The following is a 15320-nucleotide window of genomic DNA, read 5'->3' as shown; positions in this document are numbered from 1 at the left end:
GAGGGTGTTTGGATCAACTGCCACCACAATCAAGGGCGCTGCTCCGACTTCAACTTCTACAGGGACCGAATAAAATGCAGAGATGCTCCCAGGCGGCACTGTGTTTCTCCTTTCTCCAGAGATGCCTGCAAAGCAGAGCCTGGATGTCCTCTGGTTCCTGCCCCTTCTGATTAAGAAACTGTGACCCAGAAAGGATGTCACCGGACGGGGCATGGCACTGGGTGTAAACAGAGGGGAGAGATGTTGGCTAAATGTGGAGGGAGAATTGGGATGGCCTCTGTTCGTCCTAACGAATCCCTCCCGTGGATTTCTGGGGGAAAGGTCATTGTAAAAAGTTCGCTTATCAATAAGCTCATCTGGGAACCTCAAGGGTAGGTATGTCTGTAACTGACCAACCCAGCTCCACGAGGTTTTCCCAGAGGACAGATCTGACTCTCGGGGGAGGATTGACTTAAATGACAGATGTTTCCCATGGGAGGACAGGAGCCGGTGTGGGCTGATGGAGGTGGGGAGAGAGCCATTCTATTATAATCAACCATTAAATGGAACTAACTGTAGATGTGGAAGCCACTTGAAAAGGTAACCAGGAACACTTCACTTATAATAGGGCCCCCAACTTACAGAAGCATGGAAGAGAAGAGTGCTTACCCCCAAACCACTGGGGTGGACCCATTCCACATTGGAGGAAAATTCCAGTGTAGATCTTTGACCCTTGTTTGAGGGGCTTGAAAGCCACCAAGAACCAGAGCTCATGAAAAGGACAGTCAGTAGAGGCTGGCCACAGGACTCAACTCCCCCTTCCTCGACACTCAGACTCTGAGCCCTCACCTCCCCAGGCTCCTTTGCTCACTGACCTGAGGGTGGCTGTAAGTCATGGGTAAGTCATGGGTGTAAGTCATGGCTCAAGGGGGTGAGCCAGCTTTCTGGGCATCTGTTTTTGCCAAGCTGGGACAATATACACTGTTCCCAGTTTCGATCGTACACACCCACTGTCCTCATTGCTCCTTGTCACTGCCTGAGAAGGTTGGAATCTACTAGGAGGAGGGAATCCTTGTTTTCAGGTCTCTAAACAAACCTCTAAAACCTTCCGCCCCATGTCCCCCAATATACAACCCCTCCTTGGTGGTGATTGCAGAAATAATTGGAAATGCTGATCTCCTAGGCCTCCGAAACAAAAGAATTTCTTTGAATTTCCTCCATTTATCATCTGAAAATATACAGAAGGCTCAATTTGCATAAGTTTGCTACCAACAATTGTATCTCCCTTGTGGGTGCAGCCTGAAGTCCCCAAACTTTAGAGAAAGAAGGAACCAAGAACCAGGATAGAGAGCAGACCTTAATACCGCCCCTCCGCATGTGTTTTAATTTGGGGACAACCTACATGAGCATTCGCACCCAGACAGGAAAATGAGGGAATGAGGAGTGCAGTTCTCTGAGACACAGTGGGAAAAACCCAGAAAACTTTAGAATGCTGTCCCCACACCTCCCTAGGGGACATTTCTGGGTTTTGTAGGACATGAAAATATTTTGCACGGGCCATGTTGCCCCTTGTGTGTGTGGGTTTGTTGAAAGAGTGTTTTGTTTTGTTTCTGAACGATGAGCAGAGCATTAAAGAAAGGCTGCTCACATCTCGCTATGTAGTCTTTATTCTGCATGATGACACCCCTGGGAGGGGAGGTTATTCTCGTAGCTCCTTCACACTCATGTACTGAGGTGAGCCCTACTGAGGTGACTTCCACCTGCAGGGGACATTGCCACTGACACCAGCAGAGGGGCTCCCAGGCTGCTTCTGAAGGCTCCCTTGGGTGTCCCTTGCCTGCTCTGACCAGGCCACAGCAGAGCAGCCCTTGAGGACAGTCACAGACCCCATAGCAGGGCAGAGGCGAAGGCTCGGTGAGTGGGCGCCTTCAGGCCGTCTGCCCCTCAGCTCTCCCCCTGAGCGTATGAGGCTACTTCATCTCTTGGTTGTTATAATTTTCCCTCTTTCCTCAAGTTTCTCTCAGACCCACTTAAACTGCAAAGAAAACCCCAGAAGACTTAAGAGATGAGAGACTTCTTAAAGTTCAACTTCATTCTTACCCCAAAACCCTTAAAATTCAGTTCGTTCAGTATATTGTAAGTTATTCAGAAACTTATACTTTAAAATGTAAAGAAATGGATCATTTATTGTGGAAGCAAATGTCACATTGACATTTTAATTTTAATAATCTAACAAGGTTATTTAAAATCTGTAAACAGAAGTCAAAAAAAGTGTTATATATTAATAAATTAATGAGAGAATGGCAGGAAACAGTTTTATTTCAGACTTTGAAATTTCAAAAATATTAGTGTGGAAAGCACCGTGGGTGTGCGGAGCGCGCGGCGATCTAGAGTGCCGCCTATGTGTCATGTGGATAATGGCATCGGCTTTAGGGCCTCTTTCGGCTCTGCGGTTCCAAGGGGACGGAAGCGGGCTCCCCTTCTGCGGAATTAGAAGGGCCGAGGAGTCTACCTTTTTCATGTCTACAACTGCACAGAAAAAGTCCCAATTTCTTTTCATTTTGAACGTCTAGGCTACAAGAGAAGGCTTTGTCACAAATGAGGGGGTAAAAATCAGACTTGCGTGATTGCGCAAGGCCTTAAGATATATGATCAGATTTTGGACGTGATCACAGAAAAACCACATTGTCTCTCTTTAAAAATCCATGTAAAAGTTCTCCTAGTTCTTTGATTCCTCCTGAGCAGGGCCTAGAAGCGGAAAGGATAAGAAACCTTCTGACACCTGGGCCTGAGGGGCCTGGGTGCACCGCTGAGTTCACCCCGGCCTCAGTTTTTCCATCCGCATAATGGGCGGGAATGCCGGCTCTGTCTCACCAGCGGCCTGACTGCATCCCTAAAACGCAGATAATTAACAGATTGCTTATGTCACGGGTGGTCTGAACTAGATCGCGTAGCACGAGGTGGCAGGGCGCCTGGCCCGGAGCGAATGCTCGGGAGGGTGTCTAAATTGCAAGCAAGCCTGCCGCCCTGGAGCGCTGCAGGTGCTGGGTGGACGCGGGGCAGGCAGGGCGGCAAGCCTGTGCGCTCAGAGCGACAGTATCAATTTGAGGCAGCCTCTGATCTCAAGACTCTTTAGCACTGAAAACAAAGCACAGGCCACCAATGGATCAGGATGCGGTACAGTATTTAACGACACACGAGGTCTTCCCCGGGAGGAGAGAGGTCCCGAAGCGCCACCCCTGCGTCGGCACAGCTTCATCCTCTTTGCACAAACGGAGGCCGAGGCGCCGACAGTCGCCGGCCCCGGAGCGTCCCTCTGCAGTCGGCCCTCATCACTAAGTTTAGCATTAGAAGGGCGCTAGGCACTGCCTGCCCAGGGAGATGACTTCTCTGTCATTTCAGATTATTTTACTTTAAATAAAATATCTGTAAACTGTGTTCATGTGCTAAACGAACAAAGCTCAAATACATTCCTCTTTGGGGAGGGGTGGGCAACCTGAACACTTTGGCGTCTTGCTTCCCCCCAAACTCCATCTCCCCAGGGCCCCCATCCCGATCCCACCGCTGGAGTTTCGAACCCCGTGGGGACGCTGCGGGCGGACGAAGCTGGGAGGTGGGACGCGAGCTGCCAGCCAGGGACCAAGGGCTGACCCGCCCTTTCCGCTCGGCAGCACTCCGCTCTCGCTGCAGGACCCTGGCTCGACGGCGCCCCCTGCGGGCCTCTGTCGGGATCGGCCCCTTGGAGCCGGGGAGCCGGGCTGGAGGGTCGCCGCGTCAAGGTCCCCGCCGGGACTATTCCCTCGCACTCCCAGACTTCCGTTCTCTGAGCAGCCGGGCCTGATCTCGTTTCGGGTGTGGGGGGCGATTTTTACCGCACCCCCGGCTTGCTTTTTTTATGGAAAGGGGCAAAATCTCCAGTTTTAAGGTGGCCCAATTATCTCGTTGGCACGACTTAAAATTTCTCTCTTTAATTCATTTCAGTGTAGTAAATATGCTTCGGCAAGTAGCTAATTTCTTAGGGATGTCTTCGCCTCGTCGTTTGCGTATAAAGCGCGTCGGAAGTCGGCCCCATCTTCCCGTGCACGGGTTGCAGGCAGCTGGGCCGCCTCCTGGGGGGCGGGGATGCCTGAGTTTGGCCCGGGAAGTCGCAGGCAGTGGTCAGCGATAGGGCCTGGAGCCGGCGGGGCGGGGGCGGGGGCGGGGCACCGGGGCGGGGAAGGGGACAGGCCCCCTCCCCTGGATCGCCAATGCACCGCCCCGAGCCCCCTCCACGCTTATCTCCGGGAGGGGGCGCCCCTTGGTTGCCACGTGGGCGCGAGGGTCGGGGCGCATTTATCCCCAAGTGCGTTTATTAAATCGCGTCTGGAGATAGATGAACGTGGATATAGGGGCGGATATCGCAGCGCTCAGTTGAGCAATCTTCTGGCTTTAAATTCCGAGTGAAAGTCTCAAATATTCCCGGGTCAGGGGGGCACTGTCTCATTAAAACCACTGTCGTCCTGAAACTGCAATGCAGACATTAAAGTGCAGTATTTTTCAATTAGAGCTGACGAATTCAATCAAAATTCCATAGATTAGGATGAAATGAGGCATGGGTCATTTACAGGGGAATTTAATTGCCGAGCCATTAGACAAATAGTATATTTGCCATTCCCGCGTTATCCATCATTTTCGACATCAATACCGGGGCCGCATCACCCCGTCCCGCAGCCGCCCGGCGTCGGCTGTAAACACTCCCTTCCCGGTATCTTCTGATTATATCTGATTTCATTTAGGGCCATGGGGGATTATAAATGTTCACGCAATCAAGTTCATTAGGACTTCAAATCGCATTTCTGATTGGGATCGCTCTGCCGCTGTCCTCGGTGCGCCTTTCAAACCCCAGGACGAGGCTTTCAGAAACATCTTTTTGAATTTAAAGCTTCACATCCTTTTGTCTTCCGACGCCCCCTCCCGCCTCCCCCCGGGCGGTCTTGCGCTCCTCTGGCCTCCTTTGCGGGGGAGCAGCCCTGAGCCCAGTCGTCCTGGGAGCGGGGCTGGACCCTCACGCCCCCAGGCTCGCCCGGAGGGGGGGCACGGCGGGCTGGCCTAGCAGGTCTTCCCCCCCGTTAGATCCCCCTCCCGGCCCACCCGGAGAACCTCCCCCGCACTCAGGATCCGGAGACCTGGGCCGGGCGCTGGAGGACCCGCCCCGCGTGTTAGCGGATCGCGGGTGGGTGCGGACCCCCAATCCCTTACCCCCGGCCCCGCGCCGCAGTTTGTAAGTGGAGCTCCGGGCGTATTTGAGTCACGCGGCCGTAGGCCTGTGGGCAGCTACTGGGCCCAACCCTGGGACCCTGAGGACTGACACCCGGAACCCCTTTCAGGCTGGGCTCTTTCACTCCAGAGACCCGGGTTGGGGCTGTAGCCTGCGGAGCAATTCTCCCTTATTAGTAAACGCAGGAAACAAAGGAGCAGACTCTTCCGGGGAGAGCTCTCGACAAGAAAGACTCAAGATATCCCTCCCAGCGCAGTTGAAAAATAATAGCGTAATATTAACTGCTTCTCATAAAAATATACTTTCACAGAGATACAGTTACAAGAAGAAAACCCTCATTTTACCCCCGTACTTTGTGCTCCTCGCTGTTAGCTGCCTCAGTAATTTAATTGGAATGAAACGTGAGAAATGTGTCATTTTTGAAGAATTTATGCATCACTTCCTAGAAATCTCATTGTTAGCTAGGAGCCCACTGCGTTGTGTTTAGAACCCATAATCACATTTTTATGTGTCTGTACTGGGAGTTAATATGACCTCCTGTTTTTAGCAGATAAAAAAAGGTTCTTTTTCCATAACATCTGCATCAAACTCCGGCTTGCACAAAGTACTAGAAAATCCTGTTTCCCCAATGTTCTCCCAACTTACCAACTTTTTTCAGAGCAGGGAAAAGATACGTGAATGGGAAAAGTGCCTACCAAATGAATAATTACACACCGAATTAAAACCCTGCGTTAAACATAGTCGACAGCAAACACTGCATTCTCAATCATGTTTATTGCTTACAAATTGCATTACAAAGAAATCTACTCTTTTTATTGGAGTGATTAAGCAGAGTGTTAGGACTGCAGAAATACCATTCCGGAAGATTAGATGAAGGCTGAAAACCCAGCTAGTTACATGGCAATGGTGAATGTATAATTTTGTTAAAGAACACGTTGAACACATAAATGAGGATTGGGCTGTCATTATGGCATCGTAAAAGAGTCAACTTAAAATTATATTCATTTATAAACACATTGCCTATAAAACGTGCATACTTAATACAAAGGAAGTAGGCAAACCCATAATCAATATTTTAATTACGGATTTTTAAAATTATAGCAACATAATTCTATATGATATGTCACGATTCTATAGTTTTCCTATACTCTCCGCCCCTTTAGCATGTGAGCTAAAATCTTGTCTTCTGATTCCGGGGAGAGCCGGTTGGTGGGCCGGTTAAGACCGTTTGCTTATGGCGCCACCTGCAGGACTCCATGAAAATAAGTTTCAACGCTGGAATCCTCCCGCTGGGCTGCAGGAATTGACCTCACTCAGGCTTATTTTTTAGCAATTTAACGAGATTAATTTTTGTTTTAAATCAGAACGATACTGACAATTTCAAGACAAACCCTAGAGTTTGAAAAGCCGACTGAAAGCCAAAAATAAGACGCGACCTTTATCCTAGTTGAAACTTTGGGACTCCTGAATATCCCAAGTGCACATAGAAAATTTGACTAAGGAATAATTTATTCTTGAAATAATGGAATAAAAGATGCAATATTCCTGGTTTATCACTTGGTCCTTGGGCAGCCCTTAAAAGATGAAAAGTACTTGGCAAGCTAATAACGTCCGCAATTGCAGTGATTAAGCTCTCTCTCAGATGTCCGTGTCAGGACCTGTCACTGGAGCAGACCCACTCATTCTCCAAGCCTGTATTTTATACCGTTTTTGTAGAGGGTTAAGTGTTCTTTGCAAAAGTTCAACAGCCTGCCCCATCAACGTGAAAACGTAAGGGTTATTTCGGAGACTGAAACTGTGGTGATTATATACAGTTACTGGGATTAGCAAATGCTTCCTAAAGAGTCAGTGGTTTTGATTTTCTTCAAAACATGCAGAATGGTTGATTGTCATGGAACTTAAAATTAAATGGATTTTAAGTTCACTAATAAGAGAAGCCCAATGCCGCCTTCAGAATTTTAAACATGACACATCACACCGTGCCATGTCCGTGCCCTGCCTGCCTGTGGGCTGTGGGTTGTGTCTGGCCATCTAGCTGTGCTGTGGACATCTCATCCTGTCCAGGGTATGGTCGGGATGGAAAGGGGTGAAACTTCTCAGGACCATTGTAGGCAGAGAACCTCATGTGCGTATTTTTGAATTCTCTGCGGTCAGATGACAGTTGTATAGTCAAAGATACTCAAAGTTTGAGGGAAAATATTCCTCTGCTATCTTTTTCCTTTTTAGTAGAAACATCATCTACTCTTTTATTACCTTCTGACTTTTGAACCATGTGAATGCATCATTAAACACTAAATTTAAAATTTAAAAAGTTTAGGTCTTATGGAATTGAGTTTATGTAATATACTCAGAGAGAAAAATAATGATGTTTAATATGAACTGTTTAAGAATGGAAAACACTTTTACCCTTTAATAAAAGAAATACCAGGGGACGTCCCTGGTGGCGCAGTGGTTGAGAGTCCGCCTGCCGATGCAGGGGACGCGGGTTCGTGCCCCGGTCCGGGAAGATCCCACATGCCGCGGAGCGGCTGGGCCCGTGAGCCATGGCCGCTGAGCCTGCGCGTCCGGAGCCTGTGATCCACAACGGGAGAGGCCACAGCAGTGAGAGGCCCGCGTACCGCAAAAAAAAAAAAAAAAAAAAAGAAATACCAGGGTATGTTTTGTTCACTGGAAAAGAAGACAGACAAGATAACTCTAGCTGCAAAGCATAATGTGTTTTCGGATGTTTTACTCAGCTAAGTTACTTCGCTTCCTCCTTCCCACCTTTTCTCCCTCCCTCCTTCTCTTAGTCTCGTCCTTCCCCTCCTCCCCTTATCTGTGTGGAATTATGCAAGTCTCCTTCATTTTAGAACCTCCTGCCACATGACCCATAGGGCAAAGCTAGACAGTCATCAATACTACAAATTTTTTCAGTTATTTTATTTTTTGCTTAACAAAGCAAGTTGCTAGCAGTAATTAAATTCTGAAAAACTAGGAATGAATTCCATCCCATTTGATGGTTAAGATAACCCCCAAACCACCACACTTGCCATTTTTGTCCCATGCACTCATGACCATACATCAGGAATCGTTTTCAGCACATCTGGAGCCACTAGAACGCGGCTGATTCAGAACTAATTTCTAGCGCCGGTTTATTTCCTATTTTTCTGTGCAGCAGTCACGTACCTGAGTTGGGGGCAGGGTAAAGGACTTCCTGACATCTTTCATTGCTCTGTTTCCGTTGCACATGGGTCCATGTTGACCAAGAGCGCTGCTACACTGGAGGTACTGGACCCACCGCATATGGTACTGGCTGGTGGGGGAGGGCGGAGTGGGTGCTCATCGGGGATGTCACGTGACTGCCTGATGAGTGTGTTGGTGAGGGAAGCTGCAAAGCGCCCGCACTGCCACCTGCCTTGGGAACAGAGGCCCTCATTCGATGCAGAGGTGAAGCCAGAGAGAAAGCGGAGAAAGTGGCCCTTTCTCTCCACACCTCCCCCGATGTGCCCAGGTCTCTCCAACAGCCTTGCTGACAAGTTGGCCTTCCTGGCTTGGCTGTGAGCTCCACTAGGAGCCTGTCTTGTGGGTGGTGGGTCCTGAGCCCTAAGCCCTGGGCTCCACCCCCAGCAGGCTCAGACAGGGTTGGTTAAAGGAATGAACAAATGACTGAATGGATGAGTGAATGGTTTATCCCCAAGGAACTTCATGGATTAGCTCTACCTGGGAGCATGTGCTTTTTAAAAGAAAATTCTTGGGGGGTGGGGGTGAAATAATGAATAAGAATTCCACAGGGGTGGAATTTCGGCGTCTATGGGGAGATGTCTGGGGCTCACTCTGAGAATCATGTTGTTGTTTTTAAGCTGTAATTTGGGGAAAAACATGTTTTTGAAAATGTAATAATTGGTCATTATTCATCAGATTTTTAGAAATTTAAAGTCAATGTGTTTTAAAAGAGTTCTACTTTGTTCCGGGACTCCAAAACATATTTAAAATTTAGTGCATTCAGAAATACCACCTGTTTTCTAAGGAGGAGGGGGGTGGAGAGGGCAGGCTGAAGAACAGGCTGTGTCAGGCAGCAGAGGCTCACTCAGATTCTCATTTGCAAAATCCCGTGAGGACAGGGCTCCTTAGTAGCTGCTGGGGCTGTATTTCTTACTGTTTCCGCCTTTCTCATTTTTCTCATAAATAACGTTGCTTTGCTTTTCCATTTTTGCAGTCTTTATCCCAATATTAGGCTATTTTCTTCTCCTAATAATCAAACAACCATAATAAGAGAAGGAACCATTTATTGCTTTCCTTCTCTGGGCCGCCTCTGGGCCTAAGGGCTTTGCACTCTGCTCTCAGTAGGACCAACCAGGGGCAGGGGCGTCACCCAAGCTCGTCAGCAACGTGAAAGTTGGCCGACCCACAGAATCTGGGGCCCCGCCCCAGACGCCAGTGTCAGAATCTGCATTTCAACAAGATCCCTTCAGATTGGAGAAGCCTGCTGCCCTCACGAATTATCTCACCGAGTCCCAGCCCGGTGAGAGAGGTACGCACGCTTTCACTTCCCAGCTGAGCAAACTGCAGCCGATCGGTAGATACCTGTAACTGTTCTCCTTGCTCAGTGCAGCAGCCTGGATCTGAAGCCCCACCTCTGGGGTGTCACCATGGGTTCCTACCCGCCCTCTGGTGTGCTGCATCCCTTTCCAGGACGCAGGAACTTCCTAGAATCTCACTGGGGTCACACCTGCTCACCTGCTCTGTGGCTCCCCATGGCCTGTGCAATGAAGTTCAGAATCCTTGATCTGGAAGCCAAGACCCTCCCGACTGGCCTCCTTCCAGTGGCCGAAGCATAGGGACCCTCCCCTCCAGGCGGACGAATCACTGTTCCTCCATGGTGTGTGCACTTCCCTGCACCCCTGCCTTTGTTCAAGTTTTCCTTTTGATCCAGGGGCAGCTCCAGAATGCTACGTGGGAGGGGCTCGGGGAGAGCCATCTGCCTGGGGTGAGGGTGTGTGGGATCTTGAACCGTGCTTACGTAGTCGTTTGGGTGAGATGTCGGTCTCAAAGGGCAGGATGTGGGTGGGTCAGCTGAAGGGGGATGCTGTCCTATCCCTCCCTTGGCCTGACCCGCTGTGTTGAGATCTGGCCATCCACCAAGGCGCAGCCGGTCTACTCCTTTCGTGACGCCCACCCTCATTCTTTTCACCTCCACAGTGGGCTTCACTCACAGACAGAGCATCCCACCTTAGACCGCAGTTATCTACTGGGGTGTGGAACCCCCACTTGCGCACTGCAAACAGTGGGATGGCGTGCCCGCCCTCCTGAGGTTCGTCCCAGCCGCACCTTGCACGGGCTCAAACTGGAAAATGGGCAGCCACTGCTTATCCTCAGAGGATGAAAACAAAGAGTCCTTGTTTTAAGAGATGGTTTTTAATAGAAAATGTGAGGTCTAGTAGGGCCAACAGATTGGGAGACAGTTATCAATGAAGAGATAGTTTATTAGTCACCATTCCCAAGAGAAGGGTCACACCACACGGGGAGGCACCAGGGTTGATCAGGAAGTGGGGGGAGGGGACATGGGCAAGAGACTTTATTGTGGTTTCCATGGAAAGGATAGGCGAGGCAGGACACACAGGCGTAGGACTGGCTAGTCTGAATGACTGCAGTGGGCTCCAGGGCAGAGGGGCTGGCCTTGGTTGTCGGGACTGGCTCTGGAGGGGCAGTGGCTGGAGCTCCAGGGAGGTGGTAGGTAGTGAACTCTGGGTTGGTCGAGTTGTATTTGAAAAGGATGCCTGGGGGCATGTTGTTTACAATCTCTAGGAGTTGGCTAACCCTGGGAGGAGCAGTCCCTCCAGGGTCCGAAAGGCCCCAGATGTCGAAGCACCAGAATACAGAAAATAAAAGACAGTTAACACAGCCCTCGACCTTTAAGGATGCTCTCCGATCCCGGATGGTCGGGCTGAGCTGACGGCAACCTCCAGGAACCCGTGTCTGTCCCTGGCATCTGGCTTCCTGGACTGTTCCCCACAGCTGGATCCGCTGGCGTTTGGTAAGGCTGTTGCACAGAAGACCCACATCGGATCAGAACGTCTGGCTCACCGCCCCTCTGACGTCCTTCTAGGGACTCTGGACTGTGATACGCTGGGAAGCACCAGTGGGCTCCCAGGCAGGGGCTCTCGATACAGAAGTGTCCTCTCTCAGTGTGTACGTCTGTCACGTTTGGAGGACAAAGTCTTTCCAAGGGTCTGAGCACTAGGAAGGGTGGGGTGTTCCCCTTGAGGCAGAGGGTCTGAAGGCTGGGGGGGGGGGCGGGGTGCAGCTCGAATGCTGCCAACGCATTGTGGGCAGGAGACAGACCTTGGAAAAATATGTATACCTTTTAGTTCAACCTCCGTTGAAAGGTACTTTCTGATACAAGTACTACGATATTCACAGTTCCAGTCCTTACAAGCAACCCTGAGAGGCAGAAAGGGCCTTTATTGCCAATTCCATGCCCAGGTGGACCTGAAGCTGGGTGAGGTCCGTGCACAGGGTGGGTGCCAAGTTCCATCCAGGGCCCCTCGTAACCCTGGAGCCTCCACAGAAGAGCACAAGTGTCTTGGTCCAAATCTCTGGGTTTCAGTGCAAAACCCCCTCTGGCTCCAGAAGAAGGTAATTTTGCAGGGACTTCGGCAAGGGCAACTGGGGCACGAGGAAAAAGCACTTTCTGCTAAACAGCTTCCGAATGGCACAGCGGCAGAGATGCTGCAGACAGCGCGGGCTGTGGGCCAAGGCAAAGAGGGACTGGTAGAAAGGCTGGTGCATCTGAAAGGAAGGCGGGGGAACGTCAGTCTGGGCACACGGAACCGACGCACGTCTCTCTCCCAGACAGAAGAGCCCTGGCGGCACAGGTGATCCTTTCCCGGCTACTGATGCGGGACAACCCTCCCCGAGAGGGTCCGGATACTTTTCTCAAGTGCAGCTCCTGCCCAGTCAGACGGAAGTCTGCTTTGGGTGATTTCAGATACTATGGGTAGAACCTCCTAGAATTCCCCTCTGCCCACCCGCTTTGGAGAGCACACTTTGTTGTTCAGTAATCTGAACAGGACTCAAGTCAGTGAAACATGAGGGGACATTTTCTAGAGGCTTCTAGAAACAAAAAGTTCTCTCTTTCTAAATTGACAGTCACCTGTGGACTTTGTTGTGTGTGGACGCAGTGCCAGCAGCTGCCTCGGCCATATCTTAAGATGTCAGAGAAAGAAACTGACACCCAGGAGCCAGGACCTCCACGGCCCACCCTCCTCTGGACAGTGGTTACTGCAGCCCTGAGCTTCTTAAGCCTGTGTGGGTCGGTTTTCTGTTCCTTGCAGCCCACAGGACCCCAATCAGAACCACAGGCTGTGTGATTACTGGGCCTCCAGAAGAAAAACAGACACATCAGATATGCCCCCAATTAGCCTTTCTCTTCTCTTCTCCAGATGTTTTCTACTTACCTGAGTATTAGTGCAAAACACACGTGGGTGAACAGAAACAGACGACAGTCTTGTACTAACGGGGGAAGAAGGGGCAGCTTCCTCACCTGAAACACTTCTTCAGGGATCACCTCCTTCCAGGACTCTGACACACGGAGCTGAGGGTAGGAGTTGAAAAGAACCTCGAGGACAGCTGGGGCTGGCGCGCAGGTCTTCAGCACCTGGTTGGAAATGGTGGGAGGCACAGTTTGGGTGGGCTGGGTTTTGGGTCCAGGTGGGCAAGGGTGGGGAGACAGGAGGGTGTGCTTGGGTCCCACCGCTGCCACTTCCTGGCTGTGCGACGTCACTGTCCTTCCAGGGAACAGTAGCAATCCCAGTAACAGTACAATAGGGCCGTTGTAGGGCCCCAGGAGCTAGTGCACAGGTAAGCACAGGGCAGAGCTCTGTAAGGGGCTGTCTTATCAACACGAAACGTCTGGGCCAAGCGGTAGGCATTCAAGTTCCCAGGAGGAATATACTGATGGCCGGGCAGGCTCCTTTGGCTCCGGGGAGCTGCTCAGAGAAAAGGAAATATGCTCTGCTGGGAAGGAATTTGGCCCAGGGATGGTGTTCCCAGTTTCTTACTTCGATTTTCTAATGTGTTGGGAAACTGGGGGAGAAGAATTGCTTCGCTGTTGCATTTCTTCTCCACTTGGCCTTTCCGTTTTATTTTCAGAGTCCCCACTGGCAAAGAATGTTTATTTTCTAATTTGCAAAGTCTACAGTTCAAGTCCATCAGCTTCATCATAGAGATGGAAACAGTACTTGCTTTTTAAAACATAAACTTCTTTTTGGTGTTGTTGTTATGAAGAAGTTCGAAAGTACACAAAGTAGACTGAATAGTAGGGGAAACCCTCACGTACCCACATCAGTTCATGGCCAATCCTCCCCTATCCATACCTCCAGATCCCCTCCCTAATGTTATTTTAAAGCAAATTCAGTGTATCATCATTTCATCCGTAAATATTTGTGTGTCTCTTAAAGGAAGTTTAGAAGAAATGCAAACACAGTTGTCACTGTAACAGCTGAGAAATTAACAATAGTTTCTTAGTAGCACCTAATATATAGTCAATGGTTAAATTCACAAATTTCTCTTAAATGCCATTATATCAAAAACAGTCATTTGTTTGTTTGAATAAGAATTCAAATCAGACCAACGCCTTTACATTGGGGTTGATATATTTTCAGGTCTTTCTTTTCTGTCTCATGTTGACATATTTGTGGAAGAAACTAGGTTATTTGTCCTGTAGAGTTTCTCACCGTTGGGATTTTGCTGATTGTATCCCTGGGGCATGCCGCTCTTTCTCGGCTTTCTGTAAATTAGTAGTTGGGTTCAGAAGCTTGACCAAATTCAGATTTGATTTTGGGGAGGGGCAGGGCGACTTCATTATTCTCTGTTTGTGAGGTTTAGGACTTACCAAGTGTTGCAGAATTGTTCTTTTTATTTCCTGGTTGAGAAAACTGAGGTGAAGCAATTTTTCTAAGGTCAGGCACCAAATACCTACAGTAGACAACAGTCGGAGCCAATGGCAAGCCTGGCCTGCAGCACGCTCACCGGTGCTCCTTGAACACACCCAATACGGTTGCTCCCTTTACAGCGTACCTAGCTTCTTTCAGATCTAACATCCCTTTAAGACCCAGGAAAGCAACATTTTTAAATTTCACATTTCTTTGTTCAGAGATAACCGCTGTCAACATTTTGTATATACTAAGGTTATATGCATTTAGACAAGGAATTAATATATATGCCAAAATGAGCCAGTGCTTTGTACATCATTTTGAAAATTTATTTTTTATCAAAATAGATTGTGAACAATTCAAAAATTATAAATGAGCATTTAAACATCATTTTTAGTGGCCATAAAATATTGTATGAACATATCATAATGAATTCAATGAATGAACTACTGTAAGTTGCCTCAGTATTTTCTGATATTATAAACAGTGAACATCTGTGAACACAATTCTCTCTCTGCCCCCAGCTGTAGTTATTTAGATTGCTTATTCTGCATTGCTGGAAGTAGAACTGCAGGGTCGAAGGCTGTGTATGTTTTAAGGCTTTTAAAACATACTGTCAAATTATAAGTAAGTTATTACACTTTTTAAAGAACTGAGTATGAGAGTGCCTCTTTCTTCCTACCCAGACCATCTCATTAATTATTTAAATCTGATAGGTACAATATGGCATGTTTACTTTTGGCTGACCATTTGCCTTTCTTCTTTTGTGAATTGCTGAATTATGTCTTTTGCTCATTTTTTCTACAGTGTATTCATTTTTTCTATTGATTTATAAGTACACTTTATTTATTAAGGTTATTTTTCAGGTAGGGAATCATTTTCACAAATAATGGTATTTTCTTCTCCTCAATATTATTTTTATTTTTATTTTTTTGCGGTATGCGGGCCTCTCACTGCTGGTGGCCTCTCCCGTTGCGGAGCACAGGCTCCGGACGCGCAGGCCCAGCATGGCTCACAGGCCCAGCCGCTCCGCGCCATGTGGGATCTTCCCAGACCGGGGCACGAACCCGTGTTCCCTGCATCGGCAGGCGGACTCTCAACCACTGCGCCACCAGGGAAGCCCTCCTCCTCAATATTAATATTTATTTTTATTGTCCTATTACATTGGCTAG

General features: G+C 48.9%; 1 protein-coding gene and 1 long non-coding RNA gene across 2 annotated transcripts in view; one reads left to right on the top strand and one right to left on the bottom strand.

Annotated features, from left to right (window-relative positions):
- LOC141279123 (uncharacterized) overlaps window positions 1-15320 on the top strand; it is a 42532-nt gene that overhangs the window by 6656 nt on the left and 20556 nt on the right. The gene's annotated exons all lie outside the window — the stretch shown is intronic.
- The window catches only part of ASB18 (ankyrin repeat and SOCS box containing 18), a 63749-nt gene continuing 59081 nt past the window's right edge, over window positions 10653-15320 (bottom strand). The window contains exons 6-7 of the mRNA XM_033860369.2: window positions 12759-12872; window positions 10653-12004 (exon numbers count right to left, since the gene is read on the bottom strand). Of these exons, the coding sequence (XP_033716260.1) occupies window positions 11819-12004; window positions 12759-12872 (300 nt within the window). The 3' untranslated portion in view covers window positions 10653-11818. The remainder of the gene's footprint in view (window positions 12005-12758; window positions 12873-15320) is intronic.

This window comes from Tursiops truncatus, chromosome 7, assembly GCF_011762595.2.
Source record: "Tursiops truncatus isolate mTurTru1 chromosome 7, mTurTru1.mat.Y, whole genome shotgun sequence".
NCBI classification, from domain to species: Eukaryota; Metazoa; Chordata; class Mammalia; order Artiodactyla; family Delphinidae; genus Tursiops; species Tursiops truncatus.
Note: the sequence above shows the minus strand (reverse complement) of the source record. Positions and strands in the feature narration are given on the sequence as shown.